A 24,637-nucleotide genomic window follows, 5' to 3' on the forward strand; every position below is an offset into this window, starting at 1 on the left:
CTCGTTGGTAACGGAACCAGCTGGTTGCTGCGGTCCCCTGTTTCCTTTGTGTTAGCTGCAGGAAGTACCCAGAAGCCTCAGCGCACTGCCAGTGTACTTCAACAGGATACTGCCTTGTTACCACAGTCTCTTTGAAGTTGGAGAAAAGATACCACCCTAAACTCAAACATTTGCATTTGAACAGTCTACAAAGAGCCTGAAAGCTGGTGATCTAACCACTGAAGAAAAGCGAGGACAGCAAGAGAGCAAGTGCTGGCCGCTCCTTCAGTGGCGTCCCGGCTCCATTTCAGGAAAGATTCTTGCCCTTTAATCGTGGTTTTCGTTTTTACCGAATGATTCGGACAGTTAGTTATGATACATGTTAATGTAAGACAATCATATTCTTTATTTGTTTTCAAGAAAAGAAGCCCTTATAAGTGAAAATCACTGACTTCAGTCCAGTTCTGTAGGAACCTAAGAACGTTCATTAGGCGCAATGTTTAAATGCAAACTTCGAATGTGTGGCTATCTCTAGGATTGTTTCTCAGGAACTTTTCCCCCACTTGAGACAGGGTCTTTCTGTACAGCCCTGGTGTCCTGGAACTCACTTTGTAGTCTAGGCTGGCCTCGAACTCTAGAGATCCTCCTGCCTCTGCCTTCCAAGTGCTGGGATTACAGGCGTGTGCCACCACCACTGGCCAGGAGCTTTCTAGGTGCATCTGGCGATCTGCTGCTGTTTCGTTTCATCAATCCGAAAAGGAGCCTGGGCTGTAAGAACACGGCACTTAATCATTCTGAAAAGGAGCCTGGGCTGTAAGAACACGGCACTTACCTCCCACCCTGTTTTAACTGTGACCATGTTATCAGGATTTATATATGATAAGTTCAGTAAGCTGCTTGGTAATTTTTTTTTTTTTTTACTTTACAGTAAATTGATAATTTTGAGAATTTTATAGTTATACTGGAGCTGGCCCAGTCAATAAAGTGCTTGTGAGGATATGAATTTGGATCCTCACCCAGGACCTACATAAAAACCCAGGAATAGTGGTGTGTTCTTTCTAGTTTTATTAGTAATTAGGAAACTGTTAGTATTGATAGTCATCTTCTATTTTTAAGTATGGAATACTTCACGGCATTGCATGTTATGCTTGCACTGGTCCATGTAATATTCTCTGTATTTGTGCTGACAAAGTGAGCACCACATTTTTTTTTTTTTTTTTTTTTTATGGTATCTTGCCAGGTTGCCTAGGCTGGCCTTGAACTTGCAATCTTCCCGCAGAAGCCTTCCAGATACTGGAATTGTGAGCATACATCGCTGTACCTTGCTTACCAATTTAAAGACTTTTAGTCCTAGATGAATGGGTTGGATTGGTTCAGAGAGTACCTGTCCTCAGCGCTTCTCTCGGCAAGATTGCAGGGAAGCTGCCATGTTGAACATAATGCTTGTGGTTCTGTCGTGGTCTTACCTGCCACTTGACAGAATTTACCTGGCCTATATCTCTTCAGTCAGATCTTGGGTTGAACTTTTGTAGCAGGCCAGGTGGTTCATTCCTTACTTCCTGCTTACAGAAGTGTGGAACCTCACTGACTCCTCTCTGGTGTGTTATGTTGCTCCTGTGAAGAGTACTGTAAGGCCTGGGCCCACAGAAACACTAGCCTCTTCATTGGTGGGTCCCCTTGGCTCTTAGTGTAACTGGAATCTGGTCTCCTAGAACATACATGGAAACTAAGGGATAACCTGTCATCTGCTTTGGTGACCTGGTGTAGTTTGTGCAGTGTGTGGTTCTTTCTGCATGCAGGAAACACTAAAGCCCATAGTCAGTCTCCCAGGTCCTTTCATGATCTACAGAGATGATGGGCTGTGCACAACCACCAGAAGCTGCAAACACTGATTGTTACCTTTAGAGTGATGTATCCATCCTTTCCATGTTGACTGCGACTCCTTGAGTTTGTTCATCTCTTGTTGTTTATCTGTCAAGCACATAATTAGCACCTGCTGTATTATAGGCTCTGGGGGGTTGGTGCGGAGCAAGACAGCTGTGGCCTCTGCTGCCAGGGAGCTCTCACTTTGCCCACACTGTTTCAAGATGTACCTGCTTGTTTCCTGGCCCGTTCAGCTCATCTTGTTCTTTCAGAAGCAGTTTGTCTTGTCCATGTACCTACTTGCAGTGTGTATTCTAGAACCAGGAATGTTCAACCTGTAGCCTGCAGGTTGTGTGCACCCCAGGATAAGTTATTATTCTGGACAAGTTACCTATTAAACATGGTGTTAATGGCTCATAATATCACCAGGGATCCATGAGATATTTACATTTTATTTAAAATCCCAAATAACTGAGTTTAAATCTAGGAGTTGTAAAATGTAGCTCTTAGCAGATGTTTATAGAGGAAAAGAGAAGTGTGTGGGGACTGTGAAAGCTACAGTGTAGTTCTGCTTATGACATGTGTCCCACTTCCTGTTGTTTTGTGTTATTGTGGGCAGGGAACTCACAGAGGGCAGAGACTGTGCCTGAGAGCCAGCCCTCTGTCTCCTGTCCTGGCTCTTTTGTTGTCTGCCTTTAATAGGAGCTCTTTAGGGTGGGAGTTATTGCTTCTCAGTGACATGGCCTATTTGGGAGATAGCCCCAGACAGAGCTGAGTCTGCAGCCTGGAGACAACTGGGCCAGAGTAGCTCAGCCATTCTCCCACAGCTTAAAATCCATCCCGTTTCCCCAGCAGTGACAGACCAAAGTGGTAGTGAGTCAGACTTGGAGTGTTGGGTCACTTCGCCTCAGTGGACTTCAGTTTTCTCCATCTGCACAAGGGACAGTGGAGTCTGCCTGGGGAGTGCTCTTAGGATTAGGTGGTATAAAGCTGTAAAGTGCTATGCACTTTCATTAGGTCACCACAGACGATGCTTTTGTATTTCTCCTTTGAAGCCTTGCTCATTGTAAAATGCATCACCAATTCAATAACAGCCAACTGGGACCTAAGAAACACTGTGTAGTAGTGTTGATTGTAGGACAGAACTTGATTTCAGAAATGGTAGGACCAAGAATAGGAGGACAGCCATGAAGGACTAGAGTGTAGGGTAGCTGCTCGTTGTAGGCAGCAGGTGTTTTACCTAGGGAGGTGTGATCAGTGTTCACGGGTGTCAGAAGAGTTGTCCTGTGATCCCTAGGACATTATCCTCCTGACCAGAGGAGGTGTTGAAGGTACATTGTAGGGCACTCTTGGGAGAGTGAGAAGGCTCCTCAGGGTCACGAGGGTTGCAGATGCAAGTCTTGTGACTTTGGTTTCCACAGCTCAGCTTCAGCCCAGGCCAGCAGTCCAGGGATCTTCTGCCTCACTTGACATTATTCCTATTGTCTTTAGGTTCTACTTTACCAACTGGCATGGAACCAATGACAACGAACAGTCTGTATGGCGACATTCTCCAAAGAAGCAGAAGAATGGATATGAGAAGAAAAAGGTTCCAGAAGCTACCCCACTCCTTGATGCCAGTTCACTGGAATATTTGTTTGCGCAGGTAGGAAGCTTGAGCCGGGAGGCCTGCAGTTCGTGAGGACAGTGAGAGCAGATGGAGCTCAGAGTCCTTAGTGGCACTTCATGGCCCGTTCTGTGATGTTCTTGCCCAGGTGACTGGGAAAGGCAGGTGGCCAGGGAAGGTAGTCTGTTAACCAAGGAGCTGGCTCCCAGCTGTGGATTTTCCAGGCCAACCACTTTTCTTCCCCAATTGTCTGCCACTTTGCTGGCCTCACCCCAATTCATTTATGTAACACGTTATTTTTACTGGGTGTCTGTGTCTTGTTTGCTTCATGCAGTTATATTTGCCAAGACACTGGGTACTTAAGTGAAACGACTTAAGTGTCTGTGTGTACCATTGTATACTCAAGGTAGACAATAAGAAACAGTGAGTTTGTAAATGATACATAGATATACTGCATAAGAAATGATAGGGCCTGGCATGGTGTCTGACACCTGTAACTCCAGAACTTTAAAGACCCCTGCTGGGTGTTTGAGGTCAGCCTGGGCTACTCAATAAGAATCCTTCTTAAAGGGACAGACTTTGGTGATAAAGACTGTGGAAAGGCTTGAATAGGAAGAACTCCCAAAGAGAGGAAGAGTGTCCAGCTTCAGGGATGACGTCCTCCTTGCTTTAGACTCTCACCTTCAGGGAAGTCAGCATCTCAGCATGGAGTTCCTTGAGTTAGTTATGTAGACAGTCAGACTCTCCCTTCTCTTCCCAGGACCTCAGCTTCAGATTTTCTCTGCTCCTCAAGCATTGTTGGTGTAGATCATTGTTCATTTTCAAAACTTGGTGTAACTGGCCTGTGACCTTTCTTTATTACCTGAAAGAAAAAAGTCCTATTGTGGACACAAGGGGAACTGCAGCACCCCACCCCACCCCAAAACAAAACAAAAGCATGACACTGAAATGCTTTCCTAGAGAAAATGAGTGTCTCAGTAGAAACCTCTCTTCTGCTCTGTCATTCTCTCTGCAGTAGTGAACGTGGGGGATGGTAATCATAATATGTTTACTACTTGGCTGCTGTTTTTGTTTTAATATTCAACTATAATCGTGTTTTAAAAGTTAAATGAAGAATAAACACAAATTATAAAAGCTCAAAAAAAGAAAGAAAAAAAAAGCAAAGAAAACCTCTCTTCAGACCCACCTTTACCCATGCAGAGCAGCTGGACATCCACCTTCCTGGAGGGGGATGCCTAGCAGAGAGTTGGCACGGCTGTTACAGGGTTAAGGGAAGGTGCCCTGGAGTCAGGATCAGGCTTATCTCAGTTCCCACGACACTCTTCTGTTTGACTTTACTTTTTTGTAAGCATCTACCATGAGTGATTCCTGGTTTTCTTCTTCAGAATGGACCCTCCCATGAGGTCAGAAGTGTAGTTTCTCCATTGCTAAATCTCCAGAGCCTAGGAGAATGTCTACTCATTATTCCATTCCTTTCTGCCAGGACTAACAGGGCTGTTGTGAGGATTAAGGTGAAGTAAAGTAGTGGCTCACATGTCTAGCAGGGAGGTTAGGGGTTAGTGAGTGTGAGCCTGTGCTGGCTCATCATTGCTCTGAACGAGGCTAGTTTTGGGTACTGGTTTTTAGTCTTGTTTTATATTTTGTTTTTAAAGTCCCCATAGTTTGTGGAATGCTGTACTCTTCCCCCCATATGTGAGATAGTGTATTCTGGCAACATTTTTCTGTACTAAAAATGTGAATAACACGTGTGGGACAAACTAATGGTTTGTGGTAATGATGCACTGTGGAATGTGACTCCTTCCTCTTTCCCCAAACCCACATCTGAAAGGGAGCTGGTGCCCTGCCAACTCCATACACACAGTCCCTACACTAGGCTGGCTGGTACATGGCTGGGAAGCTAATGCTGTCGGCCCAGTGTCTTCTGTCTGTTTCTGATGCAGTTCAGACCTGATGTAGACACTGTGTATGGGCATTGTCTATGTAGAGAGCCCCATGACAGGGCTTTATGAGTTTGTGCTCTTCACCAGCACCTTGACAAACAAGTACTCGCTAAACACTCACTAAAGGAATGAATGAAGTAATCTAGGGAGGACATCTTCTTAACTGCCTTGTGCTCCATTTTAGTGGAAACAGCTTTGATACTGGAGACACTCTGATTCCTTTTCTCGCTGTGTGGCATTTGACCAACTTGATCCTCTCAAGATCAACATGGGTGGCTCTTGAAGCTTAGGTGGCAGCTCATCTTTTTTCTCTTCTCTGATCCCCAGGGACAGTATGATTTGATCAAATGCCTGGCTCCCATTCGGGACCCCAAGACGGAGCAGGATGGACATGACATTGAGAATGAGTGCCTGGGGATGGCTGTCCTGGCCATCTCCCACTATGCCATGATGAAGAAGCTGCAGTTGCCAGAACTCCCCAAAGACATCAGGTACGCCTTCCTGCTAGCCTGAGTGGATAGTGGGGTCATGTTATTGATTTGGGACTGGGTTTTGCTTTATGTGGTCCAGCCTCCCAAGTGCTGGTGTTCCAGGCACGTTCCATCTCACCTAGCTGATGTCATTTTACTGTTCATCCTTCCTGTTTACTGCTGCAGTGTTTTTCTGACATCTCTCTGCATGATTCAGATTTTTGAATATTTGTACAAAGTAGCACTAAAATTGTGGCCTGATTTTTTTTTTTTTTTATGCTGTTCAAGACTCTCAGGAATGTGAGCTAGAGTGAAGTTTCTAGGCAGATGAGTGATCTGCATGCGCTCCATGCTTCCTGTCCTTCCCACAGTGACAGTGCTGTCTGTCGGAGTGCCTTCTGTAGCCTGGACTCAGTGGCCTGGGAGCTGGTTCTTCTGATGTGAGGAATGGTCAGTTATTAGTTATAGAAAATTGTATCAAGGTGTGGTTTGAGATTAATATTCAGTCTATGTAATTTCAGCCCATTTGTGAAATTGAATTGCATTTCCACTCACCAATGAGCCATAAAAGACAACCCCAGCTGAGCATGGTAGTCCATCCCTTTAGTCCCAACACTTGGGAGGCAGGGGCAGAGGCAGGCAAATTTTTATAAGTTTGAGGCCAGTCTGGTCTGTATAGCAAGTTCCAGGATAGCCAAGGATACATAGACACTGTCTCAAATAAAACTGAAAAACAAAATAAAGAAAGAGAATAAACAATCCCATTTTTAAGAGCTTATTTGTAAAAGATATAGCTCAGTGCTAGAGTCTCTTGCCTAGCATCTATGAGCATTTAGGACCATCCCAAGTACCATAGAAGAGGGACTAACCTTCAGGCGTACCCCTCCAAAATGAAGGGAGGGTTCTTTGTGGCTGTATTATTTATGATAGTAGCATGAATCTCATGAGGTTACTTCTATTTCTATCTTTTTTTTACAATAATTTATTTATTTTATTTTATGTATATTGGTATTTCGCCTGCATGTATATCTGTATGAGGGTGTTGGTTCACAATTACAGGTAGTCGTGAGCTGCCATGTGGGTCCTCTGGAAGAACAGTCTTTTTGTTTTTTGTTTTGTTTTGTTGATACAGGGTTTCTTTGTGTAGTTTTGGTGCCTGTCCTGATTCTTGCTCACAGAGATCTGCCAGGCTCTGCCTCCCAAGTGCTGGGATTAAAGGTGTACGCCACCACTGCCCGGCTGAAAGAGCAGTCTTAACCACTGAGCCATCTCTCCAGCCTATGTCTAGCTCTTTGTAATTGTCTACATCCGTGATCCTCTGGGATTAGATCCTGTTTTTTCATTTGCCTATCCATACAAGGAAAGTCATAGAGACATATATAATCATTTCTTGCTAACTTGTATGTAAAAGTTTTTTTTCAATTTTCTTTTAGCTACAAGCGATATATTCCAGAAACATTGAATAAATCCATCAGACAGAGGAACCTTCTTACCAGGATGAGAATAAATAATGTCTTCAAGGATTTCCTGAAGGAATTTAACAACAAGACCATCTGTGACAGCAGTGTGTCCACACATGATCTGAAGGTGAAATACCTGGCAACCTTGGAAACATTGACAAAACATTATGGAGCTGAAATATTTGAGACTTCTATGCTACTGATTTCCTCAGAAAATGAATTGAGTCGCTTCCCTTCGAATGACAGTGGCAGTGTTCTCTATGAAGTCATGGTGACTGGAAATCTTGGGATCCAGTGGCGGCAGAAACCAAATGTAAGTGGCTGTGGGTGTCTGATGAAGGAGACGAGAAGCTTCTATGTCACTGGTGTGTGCTCTGGAGCCTGTCAGAGTCCTTGTTTGCGTGAGCTCACCCCGTAGGCTAAATTCAATCACCTTGGCTGGAGGCCATGTATTACTCATCCCTCACATCCTAACTGAGCCATAGTTGAGGCAAGAACTGAACCTCAGCAGGCTTTGGGCTTCACAAAATAGATAATTACACTTGTGTTGTGAAGCTTTATTGAGATGTTTGTTTTATTGTACTGGGGATGGAATCAAGGGCCTAGAGCATGCGACACACCCCTCCCCGACTTGGTGTCACTACAGTGCTGGAGTCAAATCTAGGGCTTCACGTATTGAGGCAAGTGCTCTACTGCTGAACTATATCCAAAGCTGTTGGTCTTTGCCAAATGAGGTAAAGACAAGAGTTTACTCTAAGAGACATGTTCAAATTCCAGCTCCACTCCTATGGTTATGTGGTCTTAGGAGGGTTATTCTACCCATACAGGTACATAGGACTCATCTGTTAGGGAGAGTCGCATCTGTGAAGTTGTTTCTTAGTACCTGGGGGCAGATATTGTCTCATGATTCTGTGCAGTACCAAAATCTGTGGATGTTCATGTCTCCGAGATAATGATACAGTATTTTTATTTATTTAGCCTTCTGTGTACATTTGTCACATCTAGATTGCCTTAGAATACCTAATGTTATGTAAATCCTACATAACTAGTAACACTGGACTATTTAGGGAACAGTGACAAGAAAAGAGTGCAGGCAGGTACAGACACAGCATTACAGGACTGACACTTTGCCCATTGGCTATTGAATCTTTGCTCACAGAATTGGTGGATGTAGAACCCATGAAGTCAGTGGGCTGACTGCAGCTGCTGTTGTTGAGAGAACTGAATGGATGGCATGTGGGCACAGCCCCCGACTGATAATAACTGTTGATTGAATTACTGTAGCTGCATAGCTATTACTGCAAGTAATAATATTAAATGTAAGATTCATTTTTCTCCCCATGCTTTATTTTCATGCTAAAATAACAATACCAAATTACCAAGGGCTTTCTACATAGTAGTTAAAGTATAGATAGGCATGTGCCTAATCTCATGAAGATTATAAAAGCTGATATTTTATGGCTGGGGAAATGGTGACTCAGAGATGGTCTGACTGGTTAAGTAACTGGTACAGACAGGAAGTTAATGTGGAATCTGTTCTGCAGAGCTCGTGCTAGTCAACTGGATAAACTCATGCAGCTGTGTATTCTTCAGTGTGTCAGTTGTTGAAATATGGATTCATATCATCTCTTGTAAAGCCTCACTATTACAAAGTCAAAACATTGGCAGCAGGAGAAACTTGAGTTTTGCCCATTTGTGTTGGGGAAGCTCTGCTCTCTGCCTGTGCTGAAGCACACTATTGGTCTGGAATGAGGAGGCCTGTGGTTGGTGCATGCCCATTATGTCATCTCCAGCATCAGCATGCACGATGTAAATCGTGGAAGCACTTTAATCTGGGTGCTCATCAAGGGTTACTGGAGAATGAAATCCCAGGATTCTCTGATAGGACGCCATCATTTGTTTCTAAGCCAGTGGTCTCTGAGTTACTCTGACTTTGGGTATGCTGACTTTCTCTTCCGTGGGCCTTTGCCCTTTACAAAACTGCTTGAAGCACTGTCCTTTGACCAACAGAAAATGAGAAAGCTAACTAAATCATGTCGCTTTTGTTATCTTATCAGGTTGTTCCTGTTGAAAAGGAAAAAAATAAACTGAAGCGGAAAAAACTGGAATATAAACACAAGAAGGATGAAGAGAGAAATAAAGTCCGGGAAGATTGGAACAATTTTTCCTATTTCCCCGAAATCACCCACATTGTAATAAAGGAGTCTGTGGTCAGCATTAACAAGCAGGACAACAAGAACATGGTAAGCCTGCTCAGGAGATGTTCAGTCTGGCTCCTGAGAGAGAGAGAGAGAGAGAGAGAGAGAGAGACAGACAGACAGACAGACAGACACTGCTGAGGATGTCTCTGTGGTCCAGGATTTCCAGAGTGCCATTCCCAGTTCAAGGTCTGGCGATGGTCCCTTTTAAGCCAGAAGTCCTATTGCCAAGCTCTGTCAGTGTCTGCGTCAGAATTAGACTGGCGCATTTCAGTACCGTGCTTGGTCATTGCAAATGTCCATCTGCATTAGGGTTTTGAACCACCCGATGACGTTTCAGTGTCGACATTTAGTTTACAAGAACAAGTGACAGAGCCAGAGAGATGGCTCAGCTGTTAAGAGCAATCCTTTCAGAGGACCCAGTTTAGACCCCAGTGTTCATGTCCTGTGATTCAAAACCAGCTCTAGGAATCCAGTGCCTTTTTCAGGTCTCTGTGGGCACCTGCACACTTATGGCAGGCAGGCAGACAGACAGACAGACAGACAGACAGACACACACACACACACACACACACACACACACACACACACACACACGCGGGCACGGATAGGAAAGAAACGGAGTTAAATCAGCCCTGTTTTTATTTTACCATGTTAGTGTGGTGGCCAAAGGTGCATGGAGATCTATCCTAGACAAAAGCCCGCTATGTGATGGCCCTGCCCTAGGACTGGTATCCAGCTTCTTCCTTAGATTGTCCTGCCAATCTAATGCCTCCCAGTCTCCACCTCCCTAGGGAGTCCATACGTCTCAGGAGTGTCTTGAGAGCCTGGTCCACTGCACAACCAGACCTACATTCCCAAACCCAGCAAATACCACCTTCCCACCTTCTCAGTACTCTAGACAAGGAGCAGGAGGCGGTAAAGAGAGGGGGCTCTGCAAGGACCGCGTCCCTACCTGCCCTGCTCATGCACTAGACCCCACAGCAGAGCTGGATCCGACATCTGGCTTCTTTGCCCTTCATTTTGTTTTCTGGTCCTTCTGTCTTTCTGCTGTCTGGGCCACTCTGTGTATCATTGACTGTCCCTAAAGTTTATTACTGTAGGCTCTGGTTCATCTCCAGTCTATCTCATACTGTTAACCGTAAATTAATCTCTGATTTTAAAAGGAAAAGATAGAGCTCCCAAAGGCTGCCAGGCAGCTGCTTTGCTGAGCTGGGTGGGTCATCTGTAATAAAATGGTGGGAAGCCACACTTGGCACACGATTAGATTTCAGGCAAGTGGCAGGCCACACAGCAGCCCCACCAGGGTGTCAGGCACACCCAGGGACTCTGGGAGAGCAGAGAGAATGTCACCTCACTGGAGGACACAGCCTAAACAAGCAGGCCGGCTTGGCAGGGAAAGTGGTGGCTGCTCTGCCAGATAAACATGTTTTTGTTGTGGGAAGTCACCTCTGATGTCACATGTTGAGGACAGGCTAGTGTGACAGGCATGTTACAGAGTGGAGGGCGTCCACACCAGGGAAATACCTTGTTTTCCTAAAGCAGTGTCAGAAAGATAACACACAACTCAAAGGAAAGCCTACTGAGGTGGCTCAGGACACAGGTCCCAGCTCCTCTCTAGAGGTGCCTTTCTGACAGCCTTCTGGAAAGCAGTGGGACAGCAGGTGCAAACCTGCAAATATTCCTGTGGGTCTCCACTTAAGAACCCAGGGAATATGTTTTCCAGAAACCATGGGAGATGCAGATAGTGGCTTATAAGTAAGTGTTCAGTTCATCAGTATTTACAGTGTCAAAATACTGCAAACACGCTAGGTATACAAATAGTAGGCTCTGGAAAATGATCAGTTCATCTGAGTAGTGAGATATTACATAACTAAACTGTTAAAAAAGAAAACTCTGTAAACGGAATAAAAACAATGTAAATATTGATCTATAAGCTAGTACTGATAGACTTTACCAAGTTTTTGGAGGTTAGCATGCATGTGCATATGCTGTTAGAGCAAATGATCCATCTTCACGGTCACCCGTTTGTGGTAAGATTGTGAGTGGCTGTCATTTTCTTTGTCTACCTTCCCCCTTTTCAAACATTAAAACAAATAACTATCAGAAATAAAAACGTAGTTGAAGTGAACGGCTGGTGAGATGTTCAGTAGGTATAGACACTTGGCCACCAAGCCTGAAGACCCGAGTTCAGTACTAGGAGCCACACACAGTAGAAGGAGAGAACTGACTCCAGAAAGTTGTCCTCTGGCCTCAACATGTGCAGTGTGGCATGCATGTGTTCATGCACACACACATGCATGCACACACAAATAAATCTAATAAAAAATTTAAGAAGTAAAGAGAGAAATAGAACTGTTGAGAGATGTTGGGGGAAAAGGAGGGAGAAGCGTGTTATTGATACCTCACCCCAGGTCGTGGATTATAGTGAAGAGCCTGTGGTTTTGAGTCTTCAGAACAATGGTTCTCAACGTGTGGGTCACGACTCCTTTGGAATTTGAACAACTCTTTCATAGGGGTGCCTAAGACCATCTGCATATCAGATATTTACATTATGATTCATAACAGTAGCAAAATTAGATAGATATGAAGTAGAGATGAAAATAATTTTATTGTTGGGGTTACCACAACATGAGGGACTATATTAAGGTGTCGCTGTTGCTCAAATCTTAAATGGTCTTGTAATAAAAACCCATAGCCCGATAGTGGGGTAAATGTTGAAAGATCAGAGAGACAAGGAACAAGCCACTGCCACGTCTCACCTCTAACTCCTCAGCCTGAAAAACCTCAGCTGAAAAAGCCTCTAGCTGAAAGGGCCGTCTCTGCCGAAAAACCTTTAGTTCCTGTCTCCTCATGCCTTATATGCCTTTCTCCACCCAGCCATCACTTCCTGGGATTAAAGGTGTGTGTGCTACCCAGTACTGGGGTCAAAGGTGTGTGCCACCACTGCCTGGCTCTGTTTTCTCTCCTAGACTGAGTCAATCTCATGCAGTCAAGGCTGGCTTTGGACTCAGGTTGCAGCATCAGGAAGGTTGAGAACTGTTGCTGTAGAAGAACTGTTAGATATAGGGGTGTCAGTTCACTTTCCAATGGGGACCTGAGACTGCAGTGGAGAGCCATAGGGACTTGTATGGTACTTGATATTGGGAAAGTGGCAGGATTTGTCTGAGGCTGCCTGGCTGTAGGCCACACTTCTGCCAGGGTCATTAGGGCTTCTAAGGAGTTTCCATCCCCCAAGGAATGTGAGGGGTAAGGGTGGTGGTGACAGCAGCTCAGTGGTCTAGTTAATCACAGTGGGCAGCCTTGTAAGACCACAGCAGAGTGGGGTTTACATTTTATGAGCAGCTCCATCCTGTCTGAGCTGCCAGTCACATCTGGCACCCAGTTAGTGCCCCCATATTGAAAGTCAGAGTTCACACTAGGCACATGGGCCTCTGGGTCTGCCAGGTTACGGTGCTGCAAAAGGAGCAATCCCAAGAAAGGCACCAGAAACACCTGTCCTTGGAAGTTGGTTCTTCTCCACCGACACCAACACTAAGGTGCCAGGCATTTCCTCCTCTAAGGACCTGACAAATGTCAGCTGCTTTATTTACCATATCAACTCTGTGGTGCTAGTTATCCCTATTTTACAGAGGCACGAAGAGGTTAAGTAACCTGTTAAGGACACACAGATTCATGGTTAAACAACATGAAATTGCCTCTAGTTGACCATTTTGAATATAAAAACAGTGAATTGGCTATGTTTGAGCCCAGTATCAGGTAGAGATGCTGTGAACCGGAAGAGGCAGGCTGCAGAGCCTGTGATTCACTGCTGTGCCCTCTGCCCACCTGAGAACATTCCTGCTCTCTGCTTCCACTCTTAGAGCAGGCAGTACTTGGCCTTTCACAAAAGCAGAATGCCAGCAAGCTGCCAAGTATTGCTGATTGTCGATTCTCTCTGCATCTCCCACACACCTCTCATGCTGCTCAGGAGACTAAGGTGCTACTTGTATTCCAGGTGGGGCCTGCTTCAGCCAGCTTCCTCCCTACTCTAGAGCATTTGGACTTTGCTTCTCAAAGGTATCTGCAGGTAGGTGCCAGCCACATCAGGATAGTGATGTAACTGTGATATGTCTTCTCTCTCACCAGGAACTGAAGCTCTCTTCTCACGAGGAGGCCTTGTCCTTTGTGTCCCTGGTAGATGGCTACTTCCGGCTCACAGCAGATGCCCACCATTTCCTCTGCACTGATGTGGCGCCCCCACTGATTGTCCACAATATACAGAATGGCTGTCATGGACCAATCTGGTTGGTTCCAGAATGCTCTCAATTATGTTTGGTGTGCGAAGAGCTCAGGTTTTAGAGGTAGAAAGTCTAGTCCCCTTAGCTCCATGTGTGCCAGTTGTTGAGGCTGGGGCAGTAGGCCAGTGGCTAGCACTTGGAGGCACCTTCTTTCCTTACTGTGCTAACTGATCTTCCATCAGCCCTTCCTGTCATTTCCTGCCATGGCCATTACAGCATGCCTGACTACTCCCTTAGTTTGGTATCTGCTTCTTGTAGTTCAACCCCTTCACTTCTCCATAGCCAGCTCCTATCATCCTGTCCAATACTGCGCACTTCAAGGGAGACCGGATGCAGATCTTGAAATCTTAGGAATTGTCTTCATCTGTATTCCATGTGACATGCTTTCCCCTTTCTTCCCATCTTGGTTCCCCGAGAGAATAGTTTGGTGGTATGTGGTCACTGGCTGAGAGAGGCCCACAGCCTCGGGAGACAGGCCCTGAGGGATTGCAGAGCAAGGAGCTGGCCGCCCTGAAAGCATCTTTCTCTGGTGTTCCAGTTTCAGTTGAGCCTACAGACACTGGCACTGGCTTTTCCTGATGTGGGGAATGCCCTTCCTCTAGGGCAGTGGTTCTCAACCTTCCTAATGCTGTGACCCTTTAATACCGTTCTTCATGGTGTGGTGACCCCAGCCATAAACTTATTTTGTTGCTACTTCATAACTATAATTTTGCTACTGCTATAAATCAAAATGTAAATACCTGATATGCAGGATATCTGATATGTGAACCCCTGAATGGGTAGTGATCCACAGATTGAGAACCACTGCTCTAGGGTCTCCACAGCCCTTCCTTCCTTCAGGTGTTAGCTACTGCCTTGTCCGAGAAGTCTTTCTAATCACCTTATGTAAGGTGACAACATACTGGTCCTCCCATTCCTCCCTCTGAGTACTGTGTTGTGCTCTGCTTTCCTTCAGTGGTGCTCACTACCTCCTTACCACCAATGTTTAGTTGGTTTTAGTTTCCAAGACAGGGTTTCTCTGTGTAGCTTTGGAGCCTGTCCTGGATCTCACTCTGTAGACCAGGCTGGCCTCAAAACTCACAGAGATCTGCCTGCCTCTGCCTCTCAAGTGCTGGGATTAAAGGCGTGAGCCACCACTGCCCAGTCCAATGTTTAGTTTTATGTCCGTGTTTCCTGTTTGACTTGCTTCTCTTCCCAGAGAATGAGCCTCCTAAGGCAGGCAGAACCATGTCCACATTGCTTACTGCTATTTTGGCATGCACAGCAAGGACATTGAGTGAGAGTGAAGGAATAAATGGTGTATGTTTGTGGGCAGCTGAAATCTACTATTCAAATTGAATTAAGCATTGAAGAGTCAATGATGGTTTGCTAGGTCTCAAAGAAGAGATGGTGTGTGTTCCATCCAGGTAAGGCACTAATATGAGCGACGGTATGGAGATATCAATGACCATATGGCATAGTTGGAAAGTTCTTGAAGTCTCTGCTTTTCTTTTCTTTTTCTTTCTTTCTTTCTTTCTTTCTTTCTTTCTTTCTTTCTTTCTTTCTTTCTTTCTTTCTTTCTTTTCTTCTTCTTCTTCTTCTTCTTCTTCTTCTTCTTCTTCTTCTTCTTCCTTCTTCCTTCTTCCTTCTTCCTTCCTCTTCTTCCTCCTCTTCCTCCTTCTTCCTCCTTCTTCCTCCTTCTTCCTCCTTCCTCCTCTTCCTCCTCCTCCTCCTCCTCCTCCTCCTCCTCCTCCTTCTTCTTTTTAGGGGGGTTAGAGGGGTTGGTTTCCAAGACAAGGTTTCTCTGTGTATCCTGGCTGTCCTGGGACTCACTGTGTAGACCAGGCTGGCCTCAGACTCACAGAGATCCACCTGCCTCTGCCTCCTGAGTGCTGGGATTAAAATGCGTGCCTCCACTGCCTGGCAAGTCTCTGCTTTTCTAAAGCACCCTGACCACATGAGTACTCTTTCCACCAACACTTGTCAGTGTGCTTACCAGGCATGTTCTGTGCCCTCTGCATATCATGACTCACTGCATTGGGGAATACAAAGGAGTATAAGGCGTGTTCTCCTCTGCTCTTTCACTCATCACTGAGGTATCTGTCTATTCGGCTCGTTACTGAGTAAGCACTTACTGTGAGCCGGGCCTCTTGTGGTCATGAGGCTACTGCAGGAAAGAAAGGACCCACCTGCCCTCCTCAGCCAGGCTCCTTTCCAGTTAGAATGAGGAGCTGCAGAGGGCCCAGCCTGGGACTCCTGCTGCTGTATCCTTGGCAGCCCTTACCAGTATTAGGCGACACTCTTCTCCTGAGACATGTAGACAGTGTCTTTGGAGAACTTGGGGACAATCAAGCAGACCTCTGTGTGTTGGGGGACAGTAGGTGAGTTCTAGTCCTTGGACACTCAGGGTGTCTCAAGTTCCTCCATATCGTCACCTGCTTCATGCCATGTCAGAGAGGACTTGAGGACCAGAAGCCTGTGCCAGTGCAGGGGAATGGCTGTCCCAGGGAGTTGAAGTGCTGTGCTGTGAGCCTCTGTTCCTTTCCCTCTTCCCTCCAGCACAGAATATGCCATCAATAAGCTGCGGCAAGAAGGGAGCGAGGAGGGGATGTACGTGCTGAGGTGGAGCTGCACTGACTTTGACAACATCCTCATGACCGTCACCTGCTTTGAAAAGTCTGAGGTCAGTCGGGACACAGGTGTGGGCCAAGAGACACAGCCACAAGATATCTGCCCATTGCCATCCAGCCCAGGAGCTGTGGCAGAGAGGAACCCCTCTCCCTGGGTCTATGAGCAAGTCCCTGGTAGTCTGGCAAGAATATCCTGTCTGATAGGACACTCAGTAGCCAAGACCCTGTCTCCTTGCTTATGGCCACTTCTCCCTCCCTCTCTCCCCTTTCCTCCCCTCTTCCCTCCTTCCTTCCCTCTCTCCTGCTTTCTACCCTCTTCCCTTCTCTTCTGCCTCCTCTTGGCAGAACTGTAGCTCTGGAAGGCGGAACGTGACCAGAAAATCGCCTCCCACCAGGCACATGTGAATGCCAGCAGAGTTATCTAGAGTGGCTTACTTTATACTCAATGGCGGAATTATCAGACATAGAACTGTGCTTGCCTGTGGCATTCTCTGGTGTAGACCAGTAAGTACCAAAAGGCCACCTCATCAACAGGGCCTGTTTTCCCCAGCAGTAGTTTTGAGCATTTTGACATAAATTGCTGTCCCAGGGTATATGCCATATAAACATCCACATGTGGCTTCAAACCAAGAATGAAGTGGGAGAAATGAAGACCATGTATGGGTTTAAGATCGCTGACTCATGATCTCTCAAGTGCCTTTGTTGTTCATGCAGCTTTTTAGAATGCTAAGTGAAGTATGTTAGAGGTTAGTGAGGGTGATTAGTGAGAGGATTTGTTTGTTTGGGGTTGGAGTTTTGTGGTTTGTTTAGTTGTTTGTTTTTGTTTTGTTTTTTTGAGACAGGGTCTCTATGTAGCAGTCACTGTCCTGGAACTTGCCATGTAGACCAGGTTGGCCTTGAACTCATGGAGATTGGTAGCCTCTACCTCCTGAGTGCTGGAATTAAAGGTATGAGTAGCACCATGCCTGATGAAGGTAGTGAGTTTCACAGTGTTAGTCTACATTAAGTCTACCAGGAATCACAGCACTAACCTAGACTGGAAAAACGAGTGGGTAAAGGCGACTGGATGGAGGCCAGGCCTTAGCAGATGGCACCAATCAGACAAAGGAGAGAAGTACCAGAGAGCCCTGGCCTTGGGCTCTGTCAAGAGTGGAAGGAGGAAGTCACATAAGGAACCCCGTGCTGCCAGGCATCCTGGATAAAGTTCCAGGAGTGTTCCTGAACAGCTGGACCTCAGGGCTGACTGGGGCTCAGTGGCTCAGAACTTGTCAGGCTTGGTACCGTCACAGGATGCCTGCTTTCATTTGCTCATCAGTGTTTGGAGGAAGTTTAATAGGATGAATGTCTCTGTAAGATAGCCCCGCCTCCTAAGTAGAATCAACCTAGGTCAGTGTCTGAGTAACACAGCCTAGTTGGTCAAGTTACCCGGAATGAGAAGAGTCACAAAGAGGATTGTTTATTTCATCTGACCAGGCACAGGCTAACATTTTACATACATACAGTCGGTTAAAGCTTACAGAGTCCTTATGACAGGTAGTGCTATCCTCATTGTATGCGTTTGTATGGATGAAGTAACCTTGTGGACAATGATGTTTTAAGTATTATGTCCCAATTTACACCATAAGGAGATCTTCCTGGCACAAATCCTCGATCCCTTTCTAAGAAGACCCCGTGGAAGAAAGCTGCACAGACTCTTTTTGTGGAATTGTGGACTGGATGGACAGCCAGATACCAGCCTCCACTTTACTTCTCCCTGGGCTGGTTCATGTTATGCCAGGGCTCAATCTGAAAGAGTTCTGGGTGGAGTCAGCTATCACAGCTCTTACTGCATACATGGATAGGGTAACTTCCAACTGCCACCTATCTCTTTCTCCTTCTCTGAAAGTCCCTCCATTGTGATGCCTTTCTTTTTTCTTGTATGACCAACTGAGTTTAATTAGGATTGCTTATAGGATCACAGGCACTAGTAGCTATACCATGAAGCTATACTGTACTAGTATCTATACCATGAAAGAAAATGCCTCTTCCTTCCCCAGCAGCTGTTAACTGTATGTATATAGCCTTGGGAGGAATAGAGTCTCCTGATCCCTCCTCTCTCCATGATAAAATGTTAACCAGTGCAGTCTTGTCCTGACAGTCACAGCTACTCAGTTCACTAGTGCGGCAGCCATGTTGTCCAGGAAAAAGGGGTTCTTCCACACTCCACCTCTTCCTCCTCCTCTTCCGTGTTTTCTGCCCCTTCTTCCATCATGTTCCGTGAACCTGAGAGGACATGGCAGAGATACTCATGTGGAGATCAGCTTTCAACAATTGGTATTCTGAAAAGTGTCAAGTTTTTAAAACTATGCAACAATCCTCTGACATTTTCATAGCCTTCATTTTACAGGTCATTTCTGTGAGATGTAACAACACTTCTGTAGCTGTATGGTCTCCGTACGCTGATGCAGTGACTCCCTTTATCAGTGCCTTTTCCTGGCACTGTTCATTATTGACCTACTGGTTGGTTGGTTTGTTGGTGGAGTTTATTTGGGGATATTTTTAGATGTATGTTTTCTACACCCTCTTGCTCAGTGCTCCCTAACATTAACATTACCTGACCCCATTCTAAACAGGATTGTTTTTTTGAATGGCAGGTGTTGGGTGGCCAGAAGCAGTTCAAGAACTTTCAGATCGAGGTGCAGAAGGGCCGCTACAGCCTGCATGGCTCTGCCGACCACTTCCCCAGCCTGAGAGACCTCATGAACCACCTCAAGAAGCAGATCCTGCGCACGGACAATATAAGCTTCGTACTCAAGCGCTGCTGTCAGCCTAAACCTCGAGGTTTGTCTCTGCCAGAGCAAGGTTGTGCCCCTCTGAGATGCCCTTTGCCATTTCACGATGCTTTATCCGTGTGGACCGAAGGATGCTGTCTGGGTTAAAGGAACTGTAGCCCTAAGTGGTTTTCTTTGAGCTCTGCTGCAGGTCTGTCCTCATGTCAAGTCTCATCCTTCTAGTAAAGCAGTCCTCAACCTGTGGGTTGCAACCCTTTGGGGGGGTGAATGACCCTTTCACAGAGGTCAAATATCAGATACCGTGCATATCAGATATTTACATTATGATTCATAACAGTAGCAGAATTACAGTTGTGAAGCAGCAATGAAATGATGTTATAGTTGGGGTCTCCACACCATGAGGAACTGTATTAAAGAGTCGCAGCATAGGAACGTTGAGACCCACTGCTCTAGTGCCAGTGTTGTGTGTATAACAGACACACACCTCTCCTCACCACCCAGTGAGGTTGCAGAAAGGGTGCTTGGGAATGATTAACAGCGACTTCTCTGTTCTTTGAGCGGAGAGGCTCGGGCCTCACCTGTCTTTAGTATCAGACAAATGCTCCTGCCGTGTCTGGGGCCAAAGAACTGTGTTAGATGGGAAGACCCAGACCCTGCTCTCGAGATTGTGTAGTCTAGTGAAGATATGGTACAGATCACTGAGGCACCTCAGTATTTGATGGGTGATAGATACCATACCCTCAAGTGAAAGAAATAGGTAAAATCTCTGAGTCATGTGGCTGGGCAGCAGGAGGCAGATCTTGACAAAGTGTTGGGTGATGGGGCGGGGGGGGGGGAGGAGTCACGACTTGGAGTATTTATGAAATAGTGTGCCAGGCCAGGGCAGGTGCTGCAGAAAGCGTCTGGAGGGCCATATTGTGAAGCAGAGAAGGAAGGAAGGAAGGAAGGAAGGAAGGAAGGAAGGAAGGAAGGAAGGAAGGAAGGAAGGAAGGAAGGAGAGAGAAATGGGGCTGAGGAGAGCAGATTTGGGGCTATAGGAGGCCTTGGCTGCTCTACCAAGGATCTGGGACCTTCTACAAGCAGAGGACTAGGTAGAAGGATCAAGAATTAAAACTCAGGCAAGGGACCAGGGACTCACCTGCTTTTGGTTATACTCTGAGAGTAGTATGACTAATGTTATTGAGGTAGACTTCTTGTCTCAGAATGTGAGTGTGAAAGTGTGCTTTGGGGGTTACCTGGCCAAGGGCTCATCTTGCAGAATGAGATGAGTCATGGTAAATTGGGAGTCAGAGCCCCATATATTGGGGTTTTTGTTTCTTCACCCCAAGATGCTGCTTTGCCTTTGTCAGATCTGTGCTGGGAAGTCTCGGGCCTTGAAGAGGATGCAGCTCATTAGCTCTTGACACTAGCCTTGGAGCAGGCTCTTTGAGACAATCTTGTTCTTTAAGGGAATTACCTTTGAGTCGTCAGGAAAAATAGAAAGGGCCTGGATTCTTTTCCGGAATTTCTAGAGATTGAACCCAGAGTCCCATGCACACAAGTCAAGTGCCTGCCCTTCAGCTAAGCTAAACTTCCAGCCCAGGGCTTTGAGTTCCCAATGTGTGACTTATATGTTAGCCCCAGCAGAAGGTGAGTTCTGAATGTAGTGAAAGAGGAAGGACTTGTGTTCTTGTCTATCAGATAGGGCTACCTACCAGCCTCAGAGAAGAACCGTACCCTTTGTTTTATGCTAGATGATGTGCCACAAAGGGCAAACACCACATCTGCCTCTTGCCATGAGACCTCAGAGCTCCCCTTGGTCCTGTTTACTCCCATGATCTCCCTTCTGCATGTTAAAACAGATCTTCCTTCCCTAGGGATTGTGCTCTGTGGGAGAACACAGCATCCGTAGGAATGGAGAAGGCTGGAGACAAGGATGTGCTTTCCTTACAGGGTCCCTGTACAGAGTTCTGATATAGCTATCACCTCTAACAGCATAGACCTGGAGGCTGGTAGCTGTGGAAGGAACAGCATGGGAACAGAGTGAGCACCTCTTGTGTGGCTTCTCCTGAGGCGCTTCTGGAACTGAGCACTGAAGGTGCTTATGCACTCTCCAGACAAGGTCTGGGTTTCACTCACTGCTCTGTGACTCATGAGGAGCCCAGATGTACACAGAATCATGTACAGTAGTGTTCATCAGGTGATAATTTTGGAATAGCTTCCACTCTAGCAGTAGCTACTATGTTCCAGGTAGCTTAGTGACTATTTCATTATTGTTTTTCCCACATAGGAAGTTGGTTTCAGGGACATTCAGTGACTTGCTCAAGGCTCCACAGCTAATGCCATCAGTAGTAGTTAGAGTAGTAGCAGTGGATAACAATAATGACTACTAACACTTAGTAAGTGTTCGGTCTGCCAGTTGGAAGGCCTTACATGATGTGTGCCATTTAATTGTCAGAATAATCTAGGACGCCTTTGTCCCTATTGCACTTGGCCAACACCTAAGAGGAGGAAGAGTGGAGATGTGAACACACACTGTCTCACCTGAATCCACTGATTTTTTTTTTTCCTCTCGATTCCATCTATGTATACTTTAAGGAGGAGCAGGTACTATGGTGAGCCAACTCTGCAGAGGGAGGGAAGGCTGAGGGAACCCAGTGTGGAGCCTCCTCATGTTGGTTCTCAGAGCTTGCTTGCTTGCCTCTGCCACCTGCAGATTAAAGAAGTCAGGAAAGTGTGACGCAGGAGTGTCATTTCAGGTTGCTCAGTTTCTCTGCTCTCTTGATTGTAGGGTTCCCAGAGCCAAACACTTTGATCTGGGTTTTATACTGGAACACACAACTCTTCATGTAATAAAACCAGGGGAAAGACAGGAGGCCAGCCAGTAATATGATAGACAGGTTAACCCTTGGTTAGGCCCAGTGCCCATCTCCACACGCTATGGAACCTCTCAGTGCCCAGATTTCTGCATCTTCCTCAGTACAGGAATGCATGCTGCTGCTTTGCACTCAGTTGCCCCTGTGGAGGACAGCTGCATTCTGATGTACAAGGCTGGAGCATTTTGGTGAAAGGCAAGGATGGTGGTTGATCATGAGACAGTTGCTGCCAGTGGTGGAGCCTTTGATGAAACTAAAGGAAGCTGTTCTGGGCATGGTCTCATCTATCCCACTTAACAACCTGAGGAGGACACAGTGTTCTTGTACAAAATATGCTCATGGCAGTTAAGTGCACCCCCCCCCCCCCCCCCCCCCCCCCCGCTACCCTAGTGCAGACACACACCCAGGTAATCAAGCATGAGCCACTCTAGATCCATGCTCCTTTCTGATTCCTAGAGTGTATGCCGCCAACCTCTGTCCACATGTCACCAGACAAATAGACTCATTGCATATGACACCTTTCCTTCCTCAGAACAGCTGTACATGGCTGGATTAAACTATTTTACTAGGGAATAGGCTAGAGTCAAGAGAACTGTGGAAGGGATGGGCTCAGCAAAAGGAGCACCCAGAAGATGCCTGAAGCCAGTTTCTGGTGCTTAGATTACACCTCAGGGTCCTGAGCACTCTGTGAGCCCTTCCTCTCTGGTTTAGGAAGCCCTCTGGTTAAGCTGCTGATTGATTCTCTTTGAGCCTTTGTTCTGATCTGTGGTTCAGATAAGGATGCTGACAATTCCTAAGTCTTGGGCTTATCCTGAAGGCACAGGAGTTAACATTTGTAGAACCTACCTGCATAGAGAAAACAGAAAGTGTGAATGTAAACAGAAAAAACCAGGGGGCCCTCCTCTAAGGGAGAAGGTTTGAGGAGCCTTGTGGTGTGGTAACTAGTGCTTAGTAGCTTATAGCCACTAAGCATACAGTGGCACTATGGACTGTGCCTTGCCGTTTTTTGCAGATCTTTTGGGAACTTTCTTATCAGAAACCAAGAATCAGGATTCCCATGGGACGGTATTTCTCCCTGAACTCATTACTGTCTTCCAATGCAAGAAAGTGGAACAGGGGTCCAGCTGAGGGAAATAAGTGATGTGCTCAGGGACTGTACCAGGTCTGCCTGATTCCCAGAGGATTTTGCACTATGTTCAAATTTGGAAGGTTATGTTGCATCATTATTACCTTGTAGCTTGCTAGAGGATAAATTCCCTGTAGCCCATGTAACCCTGACCTGGCAGACCTGGTCAAGTGTTGCATTTGCTGTTTAACTTTGTGGAGCTTGGGGAATGGCTCACTCCTAACCCACATGCTTACAGGTTGTAGCTTCATCCAGCACGATTTCTAGGACACTCATACTAGGTTGCCTTCCCCTCTGTCTGTGTAAAGCTTGTGGATCTCTTTTCAAAGGGTTCCCTAGGCTCAAAGCGTCCTCATTCAGTTCACACCCAGTGAGGAATAGCATGCCTGCCTAGCAGACACAAGGCCCTGGCTTTGATTCCCAGCACCACAAAGTGAACAAAACCAAGTAACTTGCTGAGCACTCATTATGTCCTAGGCTGTAGAAATAGAGCAGAAAACGAGGCCGACACAGTCCCTGCTTCTTGAAATTTAGTGTTGTGTTTTGTTTGTTTAAGTCTTTTTGAGACAGCTCAGGCTGTTCTGACCTTGAATTCTTGATTCTTTTGTTACCATCTCTCAGATGCTAGGATTTACAGACATGTGCCACCACATCTAGCTATTCTTAGATTTCTGTGTTCATTTCCTAGGGCCAGGATTTACAGGCATGTGCCACCACATCTAGCCATTCTTAGATTTCAGTGTTCCTTTCCTAAAGGAAACTTCCTTCACCTCTGTTACCAGGACAGATCCTGCTGTGTGAACCTTGGATAAATCGTAGCTCTTTATGTGACTGCTGATTCATGTTGACTCTGTCATTAGCCTGTGAGCAACTAGAGGGTATGAATTAAGCATTTACCCAATAGAGATTCATTGACTGATAGAACTAGCAAACATGTTCAGTAAGCCCCATGGCTCAGCATACATTGGATGGCCAGGATCTAGGACCTGCAAAATGGTGCTCAGAATTCTCTGATCTCTTCCACAGAAATCTCCAATCTGCTAGTAGCCACCAAGAAAGCCCAGGAGTGGCAGCCCGTCTACCCCATGAGCCAGCTAAGCTTTGATCGGATCCTTAAGAAAGATATTATACAAGTAAGTCCCCACTACAGGCCTTTGTCCAGCTTTGATCCCGACTCCCCATAGGGGAACCCCTAGAGATATGAGGGGGAAATAAAGTCTGCTCTGGGGAAATTGTAGTGGAAAAGAACTAGGAGGTTCACTTTCATAGGTAAAGCCACTCAGCCACACCCTCCATTTTACCCAGTCTTGCCAATGGCCACCCCCTGAGATACTAATCCTTGATGGATGTGTATCAGTAGGGTATAGGGCTACCTAGGGTAGAGGTATGGGAGGTTGGTCTCTGTGGTAGGAGTCTGGGCTGATGGTCCCCAGCCCACAGAGGGCTGTGCCATTGTATCTCTGGGGCTCAGTCCTACTTT

At 46.1% G+C, this 24,637-nt stretch overlaps 1 protein-coding gene across 1 annotated transcript in view; it reads left to right on the top strand.

The window, feature by feature from the left end:
• Positions 1–24,637, top strand: part of Jak1 (Janus kinase 1) — a 115,453-nt gene that overhangs the window by 76,752 nt on the left and 14,064 nt on the right. Inside the window, exons 5-12 of the mRNA XM_036177837.1 lie at positions 3,334–3,487; positions 5,716–5,879; positions 7,292–7,631; positions 9,376–9,561; positions 13,645–13,802; positions 16,335–16,458; positions 19,039–19,225; positions 24,184–24,290. Of these exons, the coding sequence (XP_036033730.1) occupies positions 3,334–3,487; positions 5,716–5,879; positions 7,292–7,631; positions 9,376–9,561; positions 13,645–13,802; positions 16,335–16,458; positions 19,039–19,225; positions 24,184–24,290 (1,420 nt within the window). The remainder of the gene's footprint in view (positions 1–3,333; positions 3,488–5,715; positions 5,880–7,291; positions 7,632–9,375; positions 9,562–13,644; positions 13,803–16,334; positions 16,459–19,038; positions 19,226–24,183; positions 24,291–24,637) is intronic.

Source organism: Onychomys torridus, chromosome 2, assembly GCF_903995425.1.
Source record: "Onychomys torridus chromosome 2, mOncTor1.1, whole genome shotgun sequence".
Lineage (NCBI taxonomy): Eukaryota > Metazoa > Chordata > Mammalia > Rodentia > Cricetidae > Onychomys > Onychomys torridus.